Raw genomic sequence first — 21510 nt, 5'->3', positions numbered from 1 at the left:
CATTACAGAGAAGCACCATGTGTCAAAATGCAGAGAACAACTGATCATGGTCAGAGCTAATTGTTAAATCTACCACACAACTCCTAAACTTCAGGCTTAAGGAACATTACAGAAGACCGTAAGAGCCAGAGGACCAGAAAATCTGCTGTGAGATTGTATATCCTCTAAATGACAGAGAACTTCACTATGATACCCCGACAATACGGATACCTAAACAGGCCCCAAAGGACACCACTAATGAATAAGCCAATATAGGAGGGAGAATTTACCCCAACCCTACCCCTAGACAACTTCAGGTGACTAAGAAGTGCTGAGAGGGAAGGAACTAGTCTTCCCTGGGATGAACCTCCAAATGGTCAGGCCTGAAACTGCATACATGCAAGTAAAACTAAACAGACTGAACAGGTTGTATTTTATATTTATGTATTTATATTAGTTTGTAACAACAGAGAGAAAGGATGAGTCAGAAAAGAGACAGGGTAGGGACATGGGAAGAGCTGAAGAGAGGAAAGGGAAGCAGTAATTGAGGTAGATATATTTTAAAAAATTTTTAAACTAAAAATATTACATAACCTAAAAACAAGAAAAGACTATTTTTTTTTCTTATTTTTCTTTCTTAGAACCTATCATCAAATGATACTATAGAGTTTCAGCCATTAAGACAGGAAGAACTTCTTGTTAGAATATAAAACTAACAGGTGTTCAACAGAGCACAAAGTAAACATAATATATGCTTAGAGTAGAAAATCACTTACAACCAGTGATGATAATAAAGTGTTTTTGTCCATGTGAGTGGACAATTTGAAGAACTCCATAACTATGTAGAAAACTGAATCTTTACTGTAGGATGAGAAGGGACCTCATTACTACTGACTGGGTATGCTTCTTATGCAGGAAAACTGGGACAAATATCCATGTCAATGACTAGTAACAACAAAGGAAATTAAAAGACATCTTGACCAAGGACCACTAAAAAATTTGGGGACCAGGAACAATAGATAAGTGCTGATGGAGTTATCTAAAACTTACTGAGTATTCAAATGTTAACTGCTTGCCCCTTTAAGGTCCTTGCTGTTATCCAAGATGAGGGTGTGTAAACCTTGGCTTCTCAAACTATCCCTAATTAGATAATAAAAAGTTTGACAGCCTATAGCTGAGCAGAGAGAGAAGTGGGAGGCGGGACTAAATGGGAGAGAGAAGAACTCTGGGGAGGAGAAAGAGAAAGGCCTTTTTAGCCAGAAGAAAGGTGAGGCGATGGGTGTGACTATGGGCTGGAAGGTATAGCTAGCCACGTGGCTGGATGGGCTAGGTGGTCAGACTAACTTAGATGACCTAGTTGACAGTCTGCCCAGCCTAGGTTTAAACTTTGAAGTATTAAATGGCCTTGGAATCTGTGTTTTTATGGCCTAATGACCGCCCTCGGTTTTAAGCCTTTTCACCAGGAGACATAACTTGCCGGTGTAAGTAGAAAGAAAAAGTAAAGATCTAGCAGATACCAAATCTGCAGATGCAAAAGTGCTGTTCACACAGTGGTGCAGCATTAGTACACAGCACATGCAGCCCTCCTGTATACTTGAAGTCACCTCTAGATGCCTTATAATTGCTAATACCATGAAAACACCATGCATGTAGTTGTATTGTTTGGGGAATGGCAAGAAAGTCTGTTTTTGAATACACATACTGAATATCCTTTCTAGTTCTGCCACTCCAAAGGATTTATTCCAGAGAGTGATGGATAAACATAACAACTGTCAATTGTGTTGTTTATAAAGACAGTGAAAACTGAAAACGACATCAGATATATTAGCTGGATACTAGCTAAATTACAAATACCATATAAGTCTTTAACAATTTTATGACACAGGAACATCACCAAAATAGGAAACCTGGTTATTAAATAGAAAAATATACTATTTGGGGGGCTAAAATTGTTATATACATAGTATTTCTTTTTTTCTCCTTTGTTCTGTTTGTATATTTGTCTGTTTTTGTTTTTCAAGACAGAGTTCCTATGTAATAGCCCTGGCTGTCCTAGAACTCTCTTTGTAGACCAGGTTGGCCTTGAACTCACAGAGATCCACCTCTCTATGCCTGTGGAGTGCTGGGATTAAAGGTGTGTGCTACAGCCACCACAGCTGTTCCTCACTGCCCCATCCCTGGCCACAGCATTTTCATTAGGTGATATTTGTTTTTTCTTTAAGATGAAGATATACATTTTGGATGGGATGTAGATAAACTCAATTTGTATTATGTTTGGTTTACTTTTGTATAGAAAAAAAAAATCTATGCAGCCAAGTGGTGGTGGTGTATACCTTTAATCCCAGGGCTCATAGCAGTGGCAGGGGCAGGGGGAATCTCTAAATTTGAGGCCAGCCTGGTCTACAGAGTGAGTTCTAAGATAGCCAAGGGTACACAGAGAAACCCTGTCTTGAAACAAACAAACAAACAACAACAAAAATCTATTCTGAAGTAAGAGGATAAACAAGTTGTTTAAGATTTCAAGAGCCAGATGTGGTGGCACACGCTGTAATCCCAGCCAGCACTTGGGAGACAGAGACAGGTGGATTTCTGGGAGTTCGAGGCCAGCCTGGTCTACAGTGCAAGGCCAGGACAGCCAAGGCTACACAGAGAAACTCTGTCTCGAAAAGCCGAAAAACCAAAACCAAAAACAAACACAAAAACCTCAAGACTTCATAAACAAAGAACAGGACACTATCTCCTGTTTGATATAAGCTATAAGCTAAACATGTCATTTTTAAAAGGCAATACTACTAATAAATACATGAAATCTTCAAGCTGTTTACATGCCTGAGAAAATAGCACTAACCCTGAAGCCTAGTTATTCTACTTAGTCTTCAGGAAATAATCTGAAAAATCTTATCCTCAAAATTGTTCACAGCTATGTAATTTTCAAGAGTGAAAAAACAGATCAGCTGTCTAATAAACAAGAGAGTCTGAAGAAATCAGCTAGAGTAATGCTATGCTATAAAACTAAGTGAGAAATACAGGTATTAGGGTTATAAGGAGTACAACTGAAACCACAAAACCAACACCGGTGTCTAGCTAGTGACTCTGGAATAAGATAAACTAAAACGACAGGCAGGATTCTGGAGGTTAAAATTACCACTGCTGCTTTATCAAGATGCATTATTTTTACAAGTCGAAACAAAAATGAAAATTTGATTGCTGGAATGAACATAATTTTATCAATTTGGCATGATCATTGAGAAACGTTAGCTTTGATAGGGTAGTGATTAATATACAGAAAATTAAATGAAGCTCTAATCTAACATAAAGAGATTGTCTGGTGTCACCTGCCTGTGATCCTAGCTGGAAGGCTGAGGAAGAAGGATCCAAGTACAACACTACTCTCTGAGACCCTGCCTCAAAAAAACAAAAACAAACAAACAAACAAACAAAAACAAAAAAAAATGAAGAACCAACAGATTGAAGTAAATTCTGTCAGTAAAATGTTTCTGTAACTATTAAGAGTATATAGTTCACCTTCAATATAAGGTCCACCAAAGACAGATTTTATCAGAATTACAGAATCTGAATACATTTTCTATTTCTTAATCTCTTAAACCCAGAAATGTTGATGTTTCCTAACTTAGAAAATTACTGCATTTATCTTTCTCTTCTATAAGATTTAATATATTTACTTTATACATATAAAAAGAAAAAGAAACTATGATTATATATTTGAAAGCTAAAGAACTGGATCATGGCCTTAATTTTACCCATTCTTCCTCCATCCTAATCTCTCTGTAAAAAAAAGAAAGAAAACCTAATTAATAAATAAATGTGCAATTTCTAAGAATTATGACATTTTAATTTTCCAGAAAATGAAATTAATGGATAATCATTCCCTTGAGAATAAGCACACAACAAATTCACTTACATGATTAAAAACAAGCACTGAGAAATCCAAATTGGAGGTCTCCATCGGGTCCCTCCTCAAGGAGCTGAGGGGACCCTGAGGAAGAGAGGGAGGAAGGGTTGTAGGAGCCAGAGAGGTCAAGGTCATCCAGAGAACACAGGGCACAGAATCACCTGAACAGGGCTGGAGGACTCACGGAGACGGAAGCAGCAGTCATGTCGCATGCATGGGTCTGTGCTAGGGCCTCAACATACACGCTACGGTTGTGTAGCTCACTGTTCTTGAGGGACTCCTAACAATGGGAATGGGGGGGGGGTGTCTGACTCTTCTGCCGGCTCTTGGGACCCCTTTCTTCCTACTGGGTTGCCTCATCCTTGATATAAGGGCTTGTGCCAGGCACATTGTATCTTGTTATGCCATGTTCAGTTGATGTCCCTAAGAGGCCTACTCTTTTCTGAAGGGAAATGGAGGAGGAGTTGGTCTTGGAAAGGGGAGAGTGGGGATGAAAGGAGTAGAGGAAGAGGAAACTGTGGTCAGGATGTATTAAAAACAAAAAATAAAATAAAATAAAATATATAATTAGAACAGAAAAAAGCCAAAACTCAGCATTTTAAAGATTATGTATTATGTTTTTCTCACTATACAAATTTTTAATGTTATCAGAAATTTCTTGAGTAGGTCTGTATATCTACTTAAATGGCAAATAGCTTGCAGAATATGAAGGTTCAGGGCTCCATTCCTGGTGGGGCAGGGGGCAGGGGGAGAGAGAGAGAGTGCCCCTGAAGTCATTTATAAACATAAGCAAGTCAACAAATCTATACCTTCAAAAGAAAATTCAGTCAGTGGTTGGCTCTGGTTTCTTAACAATTAAACTTTATTATGCATTTGTTAAACAAAGGTATCTTCCTTAAAACCCAACTATCCTAAACAGAAGGGAAAAGAGATAAAAGAAAACAAGAATGAAACCTTCTGGGTATCAGTTCTGCAGGGTGAAATCGCAGATCCTCTACAGAAGAAAGCAGCACCACTAGTACCTAATTTACAGCCTAGCCTTCTCCCTCTCCCTGCTCACTCATCTCTTCTCCAACCCCCCACCCCCCACCTGCACCCCCCACACACACACTGTTGGGCTGGAACCACTGGTTACCTCCTCCCACTGATGGTCATTTTGCAGTACAATAGCCCAGCCAGAGTCCTCCCCTTGTCCTTAATCCTGGCCCAAAATGGCTCCTTTCAGTCTTATCACAGATGTTTATCTCAGTGGGGTATCAGTGGGGTCAAGCCACTCAAGACTACTTTCACCTTGGGCCCAGTCTAAGGCAAGGTCACATTCCTTCCGCAGTCAGTCTACAAAATAAATGATTTTTACTATGCAGACAAAACTTCCAGAAGAAAAGATGGACCTTTGTAAATGCTGGTTAACACTCAGTAGCAATGTTTCTGATATGGACATGTTTACTCTTGGAGAGGCAGGACTGGAGGACTGGTCTTTACAATGGGCCACACTGTGGCCTAGAGTCTCAACTTGGCCAGTAAGTTGTAGGGGACAACCAGTAGCAAACTGATCACTATTCAGTTAATGCAGAACTACCCCCAATTTTTCTTTCTCTTTGGAACAGTACACAACAAAGGAAAAGATATAATAAATATAATAAAAAGCTGAGGATACTAGAGAGATGGTTCAACAGTTAAGGTGCCTATTGCTTTTACAGAGGTCCTTGGTTTGGCCCGTTACATCACTTACAGGATCGAGCTGACACTTTCTGGCCTTCAGGCATATGTGTGTGTGTGTGTGTGTGTGTGTGTGTGTGTGTGTGTGTGTGTGTGTAACACAAACTAATGCAGGCACACATACATTAACATAAATAAAGAGTAAGTCTTTACAGTGCTGCTTATTCTGCTTTATGTTGCCTACGTGTGTGCATGTGTGATGCCCACAGAGGCCAGAGAGAGAGGGAGAGTCCCTGGAACTGGGGTTAGACAGTGTGAGCCTCCTATGGTTTCATCCATTCTAAGCACCAGACAGCTGAAGCTTCCAGAGCTGGACTTTCTTATAGTCACACACTTAAATGAATAAGGAGGGCCGGGAGTCAAGAGTCAAACCTTCACAGCAGGGCCAAGAGGCTACACTTGGATACATAGAAAGGCGACAGCTAAACGTTGCTGTCTACTGTGACTACAAAATCATGGAGATGAGAACTGGTAGAAAAGTCCCCAGTGCTCAATTCTGGATAATTTTCATTACATTTAGTATTTATTTTATTTTCCTTCCTAAAGCTTACGGAGGTCCTCAAGTCATTACTGAACCAGAATACTTAAGCCTCCTTATCAAATGTAACTGTCCATTTATGCCACCAAAGGAAGAGTAAGACCAGCATATTTCACCAATGGTTGAAATATTGCATTGTTAGCTATGTGATTTTGAAAACCCACCTAGCAAAAAAGTAGGAACTGTAACGAGAGATATAGCTCACCGACAGAGTATACACTTAATGTGTGGGGATCTGGGTTGAATCTCTAATAACCCAACCTCCTAAAATGAGTAATGAATATTCATGTTGAATTTATACTGTAAAAGACATTATGTAACTCATTAGCATTTTTTTTCTGTAAGATGTCAGGTATTTTTTTCTTTAAGGTGGTTTGACATTCTTTTGTATCGGGGATTTCATAATAGTCCTAAGAAGCTAGGAGGTAGCTGTTATCAGCCAACGCTATCAGACACCATCATCAGTGACATCCAAAGCTCCTGTCACATAAATGCTAAGATTTACTTAAGGCATGTTTCCTCTTCATACTTCAGCATGAAATCTCAGTGAAACAAATAAGACAAAAAAAATCATGTTGATTTTCCCCATTATCTTCTCCTGACCTCTGTCACTGGTCCCTTTCTCTTCTCCACGTATTAATAAAATAAGCTAAATTCAGAATTAAAGTACCTAAATAAATTACATTCAGGAAAATAGGAGGACTAAAACATTTGCAACTGGCATTAGAAAAAGCTATTTCATCTCTGAAATAGATTTATTTTGATATTTCAAGTATATAAATGTTGCTAATAATTTTCTAAATAGTTGACATATAATCTCTCTAGTTTAAAACTGTTATATAAAGGCCAAAGCAGAGTGGACATGGTGAAGAGTTGTTGTTTTGTTTGTTTTTGTGTAGCCCTGGCTGTCCTAGAACTCACTCTATAGATCAGGCTGGATGCAAACTTTGAGATCCGCCTGCCTCTGCCTCCTGAGTGCTGGGATTAAAGGTATGTGCCGCCACGACCCAGCCAAGAAAGAATCTTAATGCAGTTTTGATTTCCGCTTGCCTGAACATTGTTTAAATATTGACTGGACAATTTTTCATCAACATTCTTCTCTTTGAACTTGATAGAGCATAGTATAATGCTTGGGTGGATGTTATGAAGTTGCCTCAGTTATTTTGAATTTATTAAGCAGAAAAATTTTAAAGATATTTTCCTTGAAAGTAGTTTTATGTGTATATGCTCTTATGACAACTTGCAGTACAAAGAGAAAACATGCTGTTTCTTCATTCTGCTTCCTCTGCTGTAGAGAAGCTCTTTTACTTGATGCAATCCTGTTGTCGCTTCTTGTTGTTGCTTACTAAATTACTGGAGTCCTATTCGGAAAGTCATTATTATGCCTATATCTTCAACTGTTTTCCTCTACCAGTTTCATGTTATATATTAATAGAAAATGTGAAGCCAAGCCAACACAAATAAAAATGCTGACTTCCAACATATATACATTTATAGAAATATGTTTTAGAAACCACTTCACTATAAATCATATGTTTCATCTTGAAGTATGCATAGTTTCTCCATTTTTGTCATAAAAGTTGATATCATTTTTATAAGAACACACATACATAAAGCTGCTTTCATGAAAAATATCTTAAGAAAAATTTGCTTAATAGATTCAAAATAACTGAAGCAATATCATAAAATCCACATGAACATTATAATATGCTCAATCAGTACAAATTAAGGATCTAATTATACCTGTTTAATACTCAATTTGCATTTTAAAAGGGAACAAAAAGTATTCTATTTTAGGTCTAAAAATAAGGTTCTAAATCAAAATCTTAAAAGAAACCTAACTATAGTATACTTATGGATCCCCCCACCCCCAATTTAGAATGTGCTAAGAACAAAGCATATTTTCAAGTACTGACTATGCTGAACCTGAATGATTTACTCCAAGATGAAAGAAAAAGGTATGTGTAAACAGAGCTATAAATTTATGTGTCATTTATACACATGCCAAGTGTTTCCTAACTACTAAAATGCAGTGATTTTAAAGTAGGATGTATCAGTACAACTCTTTTGGGACAACTCTTTCTTGTGGTTGCTGGGTTTAGGGTTCTGCTGGGGAGCACGCTCATGTCTTTCCCACTGGGGTACAGACCCATCCTCAGAAGAAAGCAGATGCAAGGGAGATGAGAAAGGCAGATGTCAGAAGGACGTGGGAGTGAAGCCATCCTCTGCCACAGGAAACACCTATCTACCCTGCAATCCAGACGGCCTTGCTCATCGCCCGTGCACATGCTTACTTCTGCTTTCTATCACTGTAACAAATACCTGAATAACCTACAAAGAAGAAAACACGTATTTGACTCATAGTTTTAGAAGCTTCCAGTCATGGTAGCTTGGCTCACTGCTTCTGAGCCTGGAGTGTGGCAATATTATAAAGGAAGGCTCAGTGACAAAAGCCAGGAAACTAAAGGAAAGAGACCAGCCTCCCTCCACCTCTCTCAAGGAAAAGCCTCCAATTACCTTATTTCTTAGCACTAGCTGTGCCTCCTAAAGGTTTGAGCAGCTCCCAAGAACCCAGAGACCCATTCTTTAACTCCTGAACTTTATTTAACTCCTTATTGTGAGAAATAAAGACCCACAACTTAACACTTGTCTGTCTCCCCCATACATACAATTTTACAAGGCACACCCTAGAGATACCAATCACAATACAAAGGCAACAGTATCTAGGGACTTGTGCCTGTGCCTCATCCTGTGAGGGAACTGTCCTGAAGAAGTCCTGGCAAATTCAGGTTCAGAGTAGCTGCATTTCTATAAAGTACAAGGGCAAAAATCACAGGTTAAAAAAAAATGATGTAAAAACAATGACCAAGAAAATGAAAAAAAAAAAGAGACAATTTCAAAGGTGAGAAAAACCAGCAGCATTAAATGACCCTTGAGCAAAAACTGCTGGGCAGAATACCAGAGGCCACTGTTAATGGCTTCATACCATAATGGTGAAGGCAAAGTCTTGCTGAGGAATGGACAGAAATTTAGAAAACAGGCAGTTTTGGAGACAGGAAAGTATAGAAAAATAGTATAGAGAGGGAAATACGAAGAATCAGAAGCATTTAATCAATGAAAAGACAGTGGAGAAAATTTAAGGTAATATATAGGGAATCCATAGAGTATTGAGGGGAATCACAGTACTATCAGATATTTGATTATTTTAAGTTATAAAACAGTCATTTCATATGGTTCATATAGCATAAGAATTTGATTTCAAGGAAGAATGAGATATGGATAGCTGCTAAAGTGGCAGGAAAAGGAGTACAGTTTCTGAAGAGTGAAAAGGACAACAAAGAATACTAGAGATGAATGAAGGAAAATGTTAAAGTAAATTTTATGATTGTATGTGTGCATCTGGGCATCCATATAGAGACCAGAGGACAGCTTTCAAGTATTGGCCTTCTACTGTGAGATCTGGGGTTGAAATCCAGGTCATTTACCCACAGCGCCGTGGCATCAGCACATGGGGAAAGAACTGTCAGAACTCTAGATAAAGCTGGGGAGGAACGTGTGCAGTAAATACAGCTGGCACCGCCGCCCTCTTCCACAAGAGTGCTGGCTGTGGTTTTTAAACTCAGCTGCAGCCGCTCCGCCTGAACAACGGGCTGCTCGAGCCTAATGTGGCAGGATGTCTTCAGGGCAGTTCCTCTCACAGAATGTGGCCAAGGCACAAGTCTGCACAGACAGTGATGCCTTTGAGTTCTGACTTTTTTTTTCCTAAAATGATTTTATTTTACTTTAAAGGTATGTGCACATGTGTATGTCTGTGTGGTTATGTGCACCTGAGTGCAGGAGCCCAGGGAATCTAAAAGAAAGTATCAGATCCCCAGGAGCTGGAGCTGCTGGGCACGGTGTGGGTGGAGTTCAGTTAGCTGCTGATGTGGGTACTGGCAACTCAAATCAGCTCCTTTGCAAAGATACATGCTCTTTATCAACGAGCTGCCTCTTGGGACCTATATGCTGATTTCTTGTTTTGTTTTCCTGGTAAAGGCAAGAAGAAATATATATTTTAAGAACTAAGCACCAGCAGCCTGAAAAAAGAGCGTTTGCCATTGGGGCGGGGGAGGGAGTAATGGGGACAGATCACACAGAGAGAGAAACAGCACGGGGCCTGATACACCCCATGGATGTGGCCCAAAGTGTTCCCAAATGACACCAGTCTACCCAGAGCATGCATAAGGAGACAAAGGTCTGAATGCCTAGAATCATACCAACTAGAAACAAATTATATTTTGTAAATATATTAAAAATCTAGGGTTAAAGAGTGACTAATACTAATCCTATTAATATTGGCGATAACTTCAACATTGAAAATATGGCAAAAGATGCCAGGGTAACGGTAGTGCACTTTAATCCTAGCACTTGGGAGGCAGAGGCAGGAGATCTCCAAGTTTGAGGCCAGCCTGGTCTAGACAGTGAGTTTCAGGGCAGCCAGGGATACAAGGAGAAACCTTGTCTCAAAACAAACAAACAACAACAAAACCCCCACATTTACTTGGGCATTTGTCCATACAGTTTTCTACATTACTGCTAATCTCTATAGACCTCTTCTCCCAAAGATTTATACAGCTTTCAAATTCTAGTCAACGTGCTGTAGTTAAGGCATGCAACAAGCTTACTGAGAAAAACTCAAAATTATACACACACGCATACACACACGCACGCACACACACACGCACACACGCGCGCACGCACACACACGCACGCACGCACACACGCACGCACACACACGCACACGCGAGCACGCACGCACGCACACACGCACGCACACGCACTCACGCACACACGCACGCACACGCACGCACGCACGCACGCATACGCACGCGCGCACACACGCGCGCACACACACGCACACACGCGCACACACGCACACGCACACACACGCACGCACACACACACGCACGCACGCACACACTCATACTACAACATCATGAAGTAGCAAAGATGGCCATGAAGGAGCTACCTCAGGTATAGCTTATACCTTATGCTTCCTTATTTGCCAAAGCCTTGGGGTAAGTTATTTAAAATATGCCAGCTTTAGTTTCTTCAGTGTTTTTTTTTTTAACAGTATTAATCATAGAATAATTTTAAAAAGGTTTAAGAAAATAATGCATGAAATTTTATTCATTTTTGCACACATAGACGGAATGTTCAACAACTGTGAGGCACTGTTTATGTTATAAAAACCCCAAATTACAAAATACGTGCTGAAGTGCTAGCCCAAGTCTCTAGATGTTACCAAGCAGCAATGAATCAATACAAATTACACCAGCTACAACAGAACCCATATCCTCTACTAAAACAGCTTTGGTATTTGGAACTTCTCCTCTTGAGCCAAATGCAGGAGTGAAGACCTGACTTTCCTCCTCCATCCTACTGAGGGTCTAACGTCGAGTCTTTCATGCGAGCACGTAAAGGCTTGCATTCCTTGAGAGACGCCACACCAAGCCATAGGCAGACTTGCTCTTGATCTATGCAGTCCTGACATGGCATAGAAAGTGACCACACACTTCTTCTGACCATCTCTGCCGAGAGGGTGGCACACAGGTAATGACTACAAAGCAATCAGTTCTGCTGGCAACGAAAACAGACCCTGTAACAACCAAGCCTACAGAGCAAGATCTAACAGCAGTTTCTATGACATGCATCCCAACCAGGAAAAACTTGAAGCTTCCTAATACTATGCACAGTCTACACCACATAGTTCCACAACTCGGACATTTCTAGAAAATATCATAATTTACAATCTGACCACTTGTAAACATAGAATTTGTATAACTTGTCTTTTATCTAAAAGTTACATATAATAGCTGGGCGGTGGTGGCACACACCTTTCATCTCAGCACTTGGGAGGCAGAGGTATGTGGATCTCCGTGAGTTTGAGGCCAGCCTGGTCTACAGAGTGAGTTCCAGGACAGGCAGAGCTGTTACACAGAGAAACGCTGTCTCAAAAAAAAAAGTTAAATATAATGCACTCTTTTCCTTTTAAACTATCAAAGATGTATTGAAGAACTACCTCATAGAGAAGTCTAAGTCACCAATCTAGGCAAAAATAGAGATACTTTCAAAGTGTGTTCTATCTTTTCTGAAATACTCAATTGAAATTTTTATTTTCTCTTTGCCAATAATACACCTTGAAAACTTGAGTCTTTGAAACATTCACTATATATTCCACTGTCTATTTGACCCTATATATTTCATAACCTGAAATAGAAACAAAGACTGGGAAATTACCTTGTTTACTCCACCCCAGTGTCAAACAAAAGTACAAATAACATTCAGGGCACGTGCAAGTTACCTTAGAGCTGCCAATCATGCTTGTTTTGAAACTCTTCGATTTTCAGAGCTGTCAATCATGTGTGTTGTGATAGAGATGCCAGAGTAGAGATAATGCAGTAAGAGACACAACCCTCATTTACACATTAATAAATAAAAGGATTTTTTACTTATACAACTGAGCTGTAGGATTTTAAGAAATGCTTGCAATCCCTGAAAAGTGAAAATGTAACAATGAAATGAAAAGGTTCGGAGACTTTGGTAAAACAGTAAGCATTGATGATCCTTGGAGATTCTGTATTTTGGTAAAGACAGAAGAGTTCCTTGCCTGGTAACTAAACAGAAGTTGAATGCCCAAGGATTAAAATGAAAGAATCAAACCAATCTTAATGTGAACAAAGAGACAAAAATGTCAAAAATAACACCCTTTTGCTCTACCTCCCAACACAACCCCACTCACCTCTACCTCGAAAGTCACATCTGAAATGGAATACTGTGCAAACCCCACCCTCTGCCTCCTGCATTACTAGTCAGCGAACAAGACCAGTCTCTTCCCTACTTTGCTGAGGCCATTCTGCTTTCCCCACCCTCAGGCTTTAGTCACACTGCCACCATTTCTTTCTAGTAGTTTCCTCAACGATCTAACTCTAGCATGTTTCCTCTAGTGTTTCAGTAAACACTCCATAACTCTTCAAGAATGATGTCACTCAAACATAAGTGTGATCCATGTTAGAATATTTTAGTGGCTATTTGCCACCTTCAAAATGAAGCCACATTCAAGCAGCATGTATACTCCTGAAAACCTGTATCCTGTCCACCTGCCACCTCTCTCATCACTTCTCCTTAACCCAGAGTGACTAAAATGCCTAGGCTCCCAGGAGATGTGGGCTCTCTCAGCTGGGGACCAAGCCTCTTGCTCTCACTCACCCTTCCTCACTCACTTCAGCAACAATAGCCCCCCCTGACACAGGCAATGGGACACTGCCCCTAATCTCCACTCCTGAGGAAGGGAATCAAAAGAATGAACATGAATGCTTCTCAGCGTTCCTCACACTATGACCCTTTCACACAGCTCCTCATGTTGTGCTGATCTCCAGCCATAAAATGATTCTCACTGCTACTTCATAACTGTAATTTTTCTAGTTATGACTCTTGTTATGAATAATACAGGTAACTGTGTTTTCCAATGGTCTTAGGTAACCCTTAAGGGCCATTCAACTCCCGAGGAGATCATGACCCACAGGTTGAGAACCACTACTCTAATACCTACACACTTAAAAGTTTGCTGGACTCAATGAAAAATTATACTATGCCCTGTTTGTTTAAAAATAAATGTTTTAAAAGCATATTCCAAAGTAACGAAACTCATCAATATCATAAAGCTATTCTTTAGGCTTAATAATTTTTTAAAGGAATTTTATCATTGACTTACAAGTTCACTGTAAGAATCTTCACTGCTTCAAATACAATCTAGAATCTGATAATTCCACCTTATTTTCCCTACTTCAGTTCTATTGAAGGCATTAAGATTTCTACCATGACAAATGCTCATGTCCCAGACACTCAGCACCTTGACTGCCTCAACAGACAATGCCCTCCTATGTGACAACCCCTGTCAAGGGCATCCGAGAACAGAGGCAAAACCCCACCCCAGCTACACTTCACTCATCAGTTATTTGGTGGCACCAAGTAGTCCCAGAAGGCAAAGAGAGCACAGCTAACAGAGTTGAGAAGCTGTCACAATGCATGCGGAAGCTCATGTGCTGAAGTGCACACACAGGAAAGGCCGTTAGGTCCTTACTCAGTAGCTGTTCTTATTCAAGCACAACAGATTTGGTGACCAATTTCAGGTTTCAGCACAATGATGAAGGAAAATGTAGAGGATCTGAGAGAGCAGAAATGGACAATATGGCAGAAAAAGAGAGTTGAGAAAAAAAAAAAACCTACAGAACTGGGGGCTTACTTAGTACTTAGTTCCTGAGCATAATTCTATATAACTGTGAGGTTATAAAAGTGTAAGTTCATATTTGTAAGTTGGACATTGGGACATAAAAAAGCATAAAAGACTAAGTTTTAGGCCCAATGAAGTTCAAAGATGTTACATCCTATAAAAAGCACTAAAGAATTAAAAATTAAGTATTGCATGTGTATCAACAGACTTCTGTTCCCTGCCAAATAAACTGCATCTCTAACTAGCATGAGGCATGCTGCCTCTAGCAATCAATGTTAAACATAACCAATTCCTGTTGCTACTGACTTCAGTAAAACTACAATCTTGATTCACCCTAAAAAGCCTGGGCCCACTATTCATTACATTACTGGCAATGACACTATCAAAATGTGGAATACCATTGTCTTAATCAGTTCAGAATGCTACAACAAAGCATCAGAAAAATGGTAGCCTACAAACAACAGCAACCATTTCTCACAGTTCCAAAAGCTAGGGAGTCCAGGAAGGCAGCAGCTGAGTCAGTGTCTGATGAAGGCCAAGTCCTGGACCTCTGTATCCTCAACTCGTAGAAGGGTCAGGAAACTCTCAGGGCCTCTTGCACAGAAGCTCTACTGCCCCTCACGAGGGAAGCACCCTTCCCAGTAGCTCAACTTTCTAAGATATAATCAACATTTGAATCTCAGGTCACACACTCCTCATTCAGAGCACAGCAACCATAGCCAGCACAGCCAGCATGGCAGCATACTGCAACAAACGCCCCCGTACTCCTTAGCAGATCTGCATCTCCCTCTCACTAACACGCTGCTTTCAGTGTCCCTGGTAGAAAAGTGCTGCATAGGCGAAACTGTTTCAGTTTCAGTGACGTGTGAGTGATCGTATGCTTCATGATCTGGAAGGCAGCGAAGTCAGGCAGAAAACCCTCATGGGCCCTGGATTAACACAGAGCACCAGGCTGACTCTGCTGTCAATTACTAACTGTGTAACTGCAGCACAGTATGCCCAGAGAATCATTTCGTTCATTTGGACAATAGCAGTGATATTTTCTATATTCTGTTTCTTGTGAGCTATTCACATTGGGACAAATCTGTTCATTTGTGTGCACATATGTGCATATAACAGAAAAAATATTTAAAAGAAAGAAAGAAAAGAAAGAAAGAAAGGAAGAAAGAAAAGAGAGTAGGAACACACTGAAAACAGTACTTTGTCTAGATCTCAGGAGCTCTCTGGTCAAGAAAAAACAAGCAGAGACTCAGACAAAACAAACAGATATGCTATAAGGATGAGAAGCAAAAGCCAATCAACTTAAACACACCGACACAGAGCCCGCCTTCTCTTTGAAGAAGGAGCCACTGTGGAGCTCTGCCCCACCTTCTTTCATTGCCACGCCTATACTGTACAACTTATGCCTATCACTGGCCCTGTAAGGGCCACCAAAGAGAAAGACATCTACAAAGCAATACTTCCAAATTTTACAGTCTTTTACTCATCTTTTGTGTGTAAGTATGGGTGGGAGAGTTTAAGAGAAGGTCTTACTCTGTGTCCCCAGGCTGGCCTGGCACTTACTATGGACCCCAGACTGACATGACCTTCTGCCTCAGTGCTGGACTATGGGTGAGCAAAGTCGCTCTTAGCTTTGTTTTTCAACCTTCAAATGTTCTTGCTCAATCAGTTCTTTAGAAAAATCAAACTCTGGAGTCTTTCAAAACATTAAAATTAGCTTTCATGGCTTGGCATGGTGACTCATGCTTGTGATCTCAGTACTGAGGAGGCTGAGGCACAGAAGGCGATGGTGAGTTCAAGGTCACCCTGAGCTACTTTAATAATAACACCCTCAAAACCCAACCAGCCAACCAAACAGACAAAGAATTAACACTGAAGAGAACAATGGAAAGGATATTATGGGGCTCAGTGGGCAAGAGCGGACCAGCACAGGTTGACCCCCAGAAGGCAGACTCAGCAGCACTGAGAGCAGGAGGTCCTGCTTTCTTAGCATTTTCTATTCCCCAACTACCCCTGAAACCTTTCTGCAAAAGGACTTTTTGGTTGGAAATCATGTATTTAAAATATGACTCACATATCAGTATTAAAATAAAAAAGCTAAATCCAGGCTTGGGGGCACACATCTGTAACACCAGAATTTGGGTGGCTGAAGCAGAAGATGATGGCCAACCTGGGCTACAGGTGAGACCCTGTCTTAAGAATCAAGCTAACAGCTCAAAGAAAGCAAAGCAACCACTATGGAGCTTAGTAAAGGCTGCTCAGCTCATGGGAATACTAAAGTAAACAGAATGACTTTCAATTCCTACCATTTTTTCTAAGTCTGAAACACCATAAAATATATTTCCTAAAATAATGTTAAAGAAGTTAGACATATATCTAAACTTACATTTAACTTGATTTTAGTTATCTGTCACTGTATCTTCCCATTCTTTAGTTGTCCTAAATTCAAATACACACAAACACCTGAATGAAAGGTTGGGGGGGGGGGGCAGGATGCAAAGACCTCTCAAACCCATAAATGTAGCAAGCTACATGATCTGTGTGGCGATACAGGGAGCACAGAGGTGAGGCACTGCCAGGCCTGACCTCAGCCTTACCTACTCCCCGTAAGAGTGACAGAGGTTAGGTCAGTGTTTGTTTGAAAGCTCCCACCCACATGTTTTGCACACAAATAATAACTACATTGGCCTTAAACTCTCCTACAGTACTTTCAAAGTGGCAGACACATCTGTAGACCTATAGTAAACTGAAGGCTTTTAGGAAAAACCTACACATTTCTACACATACAAACCAAGAGATTTAATTCTCTATGGACAGTAGAAACCCTTATGGTACAATAAAATCTAGACGAAGAACATCCTAACAGTTTCTCTCTTTAAAACCCTGCTATGTATTGTAAGCAGCAGAAGACAATAATCAGACTCTTTGAGCTAAACAATGACTAAACTGAACTGCTCCTTGGGCACATTTAGACCTATCACTCTCGTCCACAGAATTGGGAACAGAGGTTAAGCTTCAGTTTCCACTTATCATTTTAAACAAGGTCCTCTGAAAGCATTTCACATCTCTGTCAATACAGGCTGTGAGTGTGTGTGGGGGGGGGGGGCGGCTTTTCTAACTGCTGTTATTTCTACTCATCTGCATTTTGTCACCTTTCCACTTGTAGAGTTAGTTCTATTTTAAATGATTTATATGCTTATTTACTATCTATTCCCCTCCCACTCCTTAGGTAGAATCTTTATTTTGCAAGGATAGAAAATGGTGATTTTCACTATTCTTGTCGACAGTGCCCGGCGCCCTGAAGTGTCCAGGAGTGTAAGTGACTAGATGAACACACCAGTGAGCATATCAGCCTTGCACCACCCTCTTCAGGACCTTCACTCATAAACCTATGACTTTGTAAGTGCTTGAGAACGTAACTAGGTATTTCTAAAGGTAACTGGATACTACCTCTGGTCTGTGCAAACAAGAGAGATAGCTACTGCAGGTGACTACAAAACCAAGACATGTACACATTTAACTCTGAAATACAGACAGGAGGGAGAAAGGAAGGAGGGAGGGAGGGAGAGAGGGAAGACATGAAAACAGCAACTGCTCTAAAAACTAGACATCTTATTTGCAAAAGCACTGTAAACTGCTCATCCCTCTCCCTCAAAAGACTTTTAAGTAGACATTTTCACTTTGAAAAACAGACGGACGTGGAGCTACATGCAGTCATTTCTGTAGGAATGTGTATTCATGTGGTCTGTGGACAGTTTTAAATGAAATGCTATGAAGTAATAAATATTGCAACAGACTTTAACATTTAACCATTTAAATTCAATTTAAAGACAATTCAAAACATACTATACTGACACTTAAAAATTTGCCATTTAACAAATAAGGAACAAGAATCAAATCTATAATTCTGAAACTTTCTATTCAAGAAATTCTGAAGGCATTTTGAAATATTATGTTTAACAAACTGACAGTGGTGAAACACATGTTGTAAAATTTTAATTAAATTAAAAAAGACCAACCACTGAAATATTAATGAAAGTCCATCCTTATAGAAAATGAGCCCAAAGTGCTGTACATACCTATAGCCCTAGCATTTGGGAGGCAGGCAGGAGCAGGAGGACAAGCTCCAGGCCAGTGTGGGCAATACAATAAGACCATGCCTCAGAAAGGAAGAGTAGAAGGATCTCGGGTATTTGGAAGTTACAACGTGTTTGACTGAATACGGAACTATCTACTGAGAAGTAATATCAGCAGAGCTGCCTGTAAAGGTATCTTCTTATGATGGTCATATTTGCTATTTGCCACAGCAGGTCAACCAGGAAGAATAACAGGCCACTACAACTAGGCTGTGTCCCTCTCTGACAGCAAGAAGATATAAATGGAGACGAGAGACCTCCTTTGCGTGAAACATAACTGCATTTCCTCTGAAAATTATAAGTGCGCTGTCTACTAATTAAAAAGGCACTACTGCTTCTGCTGAGGGAGGTGTCGGGTGTCTGAGGAACAGCTTTAGAGGATATATATTCACACCTGCTCCTCCACAAGACTTCAGTAACAACAACTGTCTGCTACATCAGATGCAGGGTGGGGAACGTGTCAGCTGTGATCTGTACACACTAGTGACCCTCCCAGGCTCCAATGTGTGGTTAAAACCCACTGGTCATACAGATGGACCTGGTTAACTTAAATACAGCAAACCGAAAGGACATCAACCTGGGAAAGGGCCCAGTTGATAAGGATGGAAGGGAGGGAAGAATAACCAAAGTGCACCATATGTGTGTATGAAATTGTCAAAGAACACAGTAAATTTTTAAAAATCACCTGTGTTCAAAAATTCTTTCAGGCACATCAACCTTTATGAATACTGTGTATATGCACACACAGACACATGTTTGGGGGGAACACATGCATTCCCATGTGTATGGAGACCAGAAGTCAACATCTCAACATTGGGTGTCTTTTTTCTTTTCTTTTTTTGTTTTTTGTTTTTTGAGACAAGGTTTCTCTCTGTAGACCAGGCTGGCCTCAAACTCACAGAGGTCTGCCTGCCTCTGCCTCCCAAGTTCTGGGATTGAAGGTATGCAGCACCACTGCCAGGCTTGGATGTCATTTTTAGACACTGTCTATCTTGTATTCTTCACTGGCCCCACGCTCCCCAGGTTGGCTAGAGTGGCTAGCCAGGGAACCCTAAGGATGCACCTGTCTCTGCCTCCCCAGCACTGGGATTATGGAACATGGACCACACCTGGGGTCCAGGGTTGGAGCTCTGGTCCTTATGACTGCAGAACAATCAACTTATTGACAGTCATTTCTCTACTCCAATGAATACTTTAAAGTCACTTGGAAATGATTCTACTTACTCGCCATCCACATTTGGTCTTTTACATACACAGTGAAATTTGCCACCAAAATCTATGTAGAGATCATCCTCCACGATATGAAAGATCCGTCCAATGACCAGTTTGTCCTTGGCAGGTCCCATCTGTGTCAGCGGAGAGTGTCTCAGCATGGAGGCAAAGGATTCCACAGCTTTTGGAGACTCCTAAAAATGAAAAGAAATATTTATATATATGAAATCCATCAAACAGATGAGGGTAAGTTTAACAGGGACTTAAAGAGAAAACTTCACAAAACCAATCTGCTATACACTCACACTGCGCAGAATTAATCAAGACCAAGAGTGGAACTTTGCTCCGAAAAACAGTTATACTCTTTCACTTCTTCCTCCTCCCTTTCCTTTTCACAAAAGAACCAGAGGGAAGGGCCACATAGAGGAGGGCAGGGTGCCGAGGCCAGAATGACTCTCACAAGTCCAGAGGTGAGAAGAGCACGGATGGATGGTGGCGCTGTCGGAAGCTGGGATCTCAAAGCATATCCAGGGAGAGCACATTGACCTCACTCCCAGAACTGACCAGAACTGCCTGGTCCAGAGAGTCATCCCACTTAAAACAGATGAGTGGCTATTCAGATTGAAAGGAATACGGGCTTTCATCACAGTCATGAGTTCTTGCTATAAAATAATTTTAACAAATTGGGTTTGTCTTTTTTTCTGCATAAACTCCAAAGTTAAAGCAGCCTCTCACTATTTTGTGCTGCACTCTTTCTAGGAGTCTTTCTGAAAGTGTCTGCTGCAAAGGTGGGTACAGGGTATTACCAAAGTATTTTCTTATTCTAACAACTATTTTTCAGAGAAGCTTCTTCAGAAATCTGTGAATATAAATGTGTTTTCTAGTCATCTTTAATTTGAATATGGAATGCGTATATAGATGTTGGTGCAGTAAGTACAAGTTTTCTATTTGTGAGAGCAAATCACAGAGGAATATTAATAATTTGATCAAACTCTACCTACCTCGAATTATGAATGAGTTTTACATGTTACGCAAGGATTATTAGTCATTCAGTGGCACACGTCTCTATTACACAACTACACTTGTAACACTTCTAACAGAATCTGATTTCATTTTTACTTACTTACTTTTAAGGTGTGTGTGTGTGTGTGTGTGTGTGTGTGTGTGTGTGTTTTCTATCTGCATGTACAACTGCAGGCCAGAAGAGGGCATCAGATCCCAGTATAGATGGTTGCTGGGAATTGAACTCAGGACCTCTGGAAGAGCAGACAGTGCTCTTAACCGCTGAGCCATCTCTCCAGCCCCTCAGAAGTTTAATGTGTTACCCTGAGGATTATAAACTCAATTGCCTGGCCCTGTGAGGGTCCCTGGGAGAGCAAGAGGCCAGGCTGGTGGGAAGAGGCACCACTCCACCTTTCTCAAATGCATACACGTTGAAAAAGAAAACAAATACACACTCCATTTTATAAATAAGGCAAAACATGCTTAAGGTGTAGAATTTGGTTCATGGGCCACAATTTTATGAGCAAGACACTTGACTGATGCTGAGTCCCTCAGGTGCTAAAGCTGGGATGGGGGCAGTTTCCGGGGATGATCTACACCAGCAGGAAATAACACAACAGGAAGGACTCCTTAGCCAGAAGGTCAATATAAACCAAAGCTGTATCAGTAGATCTGGACATCAGGGTGGCCAGGAACGCATCCCAGCAGCCTGGGACTCCTCAAAGTACAATATTAAAAC

The 21510-nt window shown here is 40.6% G+C and overlaps 1 protein-coding gene across 1 annotated transcript in view; it reads right to left on the bottom strand.

Moving 5' to 3' along the window:
* The window catches only part of Mrps28 (mitochondrial ribosomal protein S28), a 102015-nt gene that overhangs the window by 63085 nt on the left and 17420 nt on the right, over positions 1–21510 (bottom strand). Inside the window, exon 2 of the mRNA XM_051158367.1 lies at positions 19782–19963. Within this exon, the coding sequence (XP_051014324.1) occupies positions 19782–19963 (182 nt within the window). The remainder of the gene's footprint in view (positions 1–19781; positions 19964–21510) is intronic.

The sequence above is a fragment of the Acomys russatus genome, chromosome 2 (assembly GCF_903995435.1).
Source record: "Acomys russatus chromosome 2, mAcoRus1.1, whole genome shotgun sequence".
In the NCBI taxonomy this organism is placed as follows: domain Eukaryota; kingdom Metazoa; phylum Chordata; class Mammalia; order Rodentia; family Muridae; genus Acomys; species Acomys russatus.
Note: the sequence above shows the minus strand (reverse complement) of the source record. Positions and strands in the feature narration are given on the sequence as shown.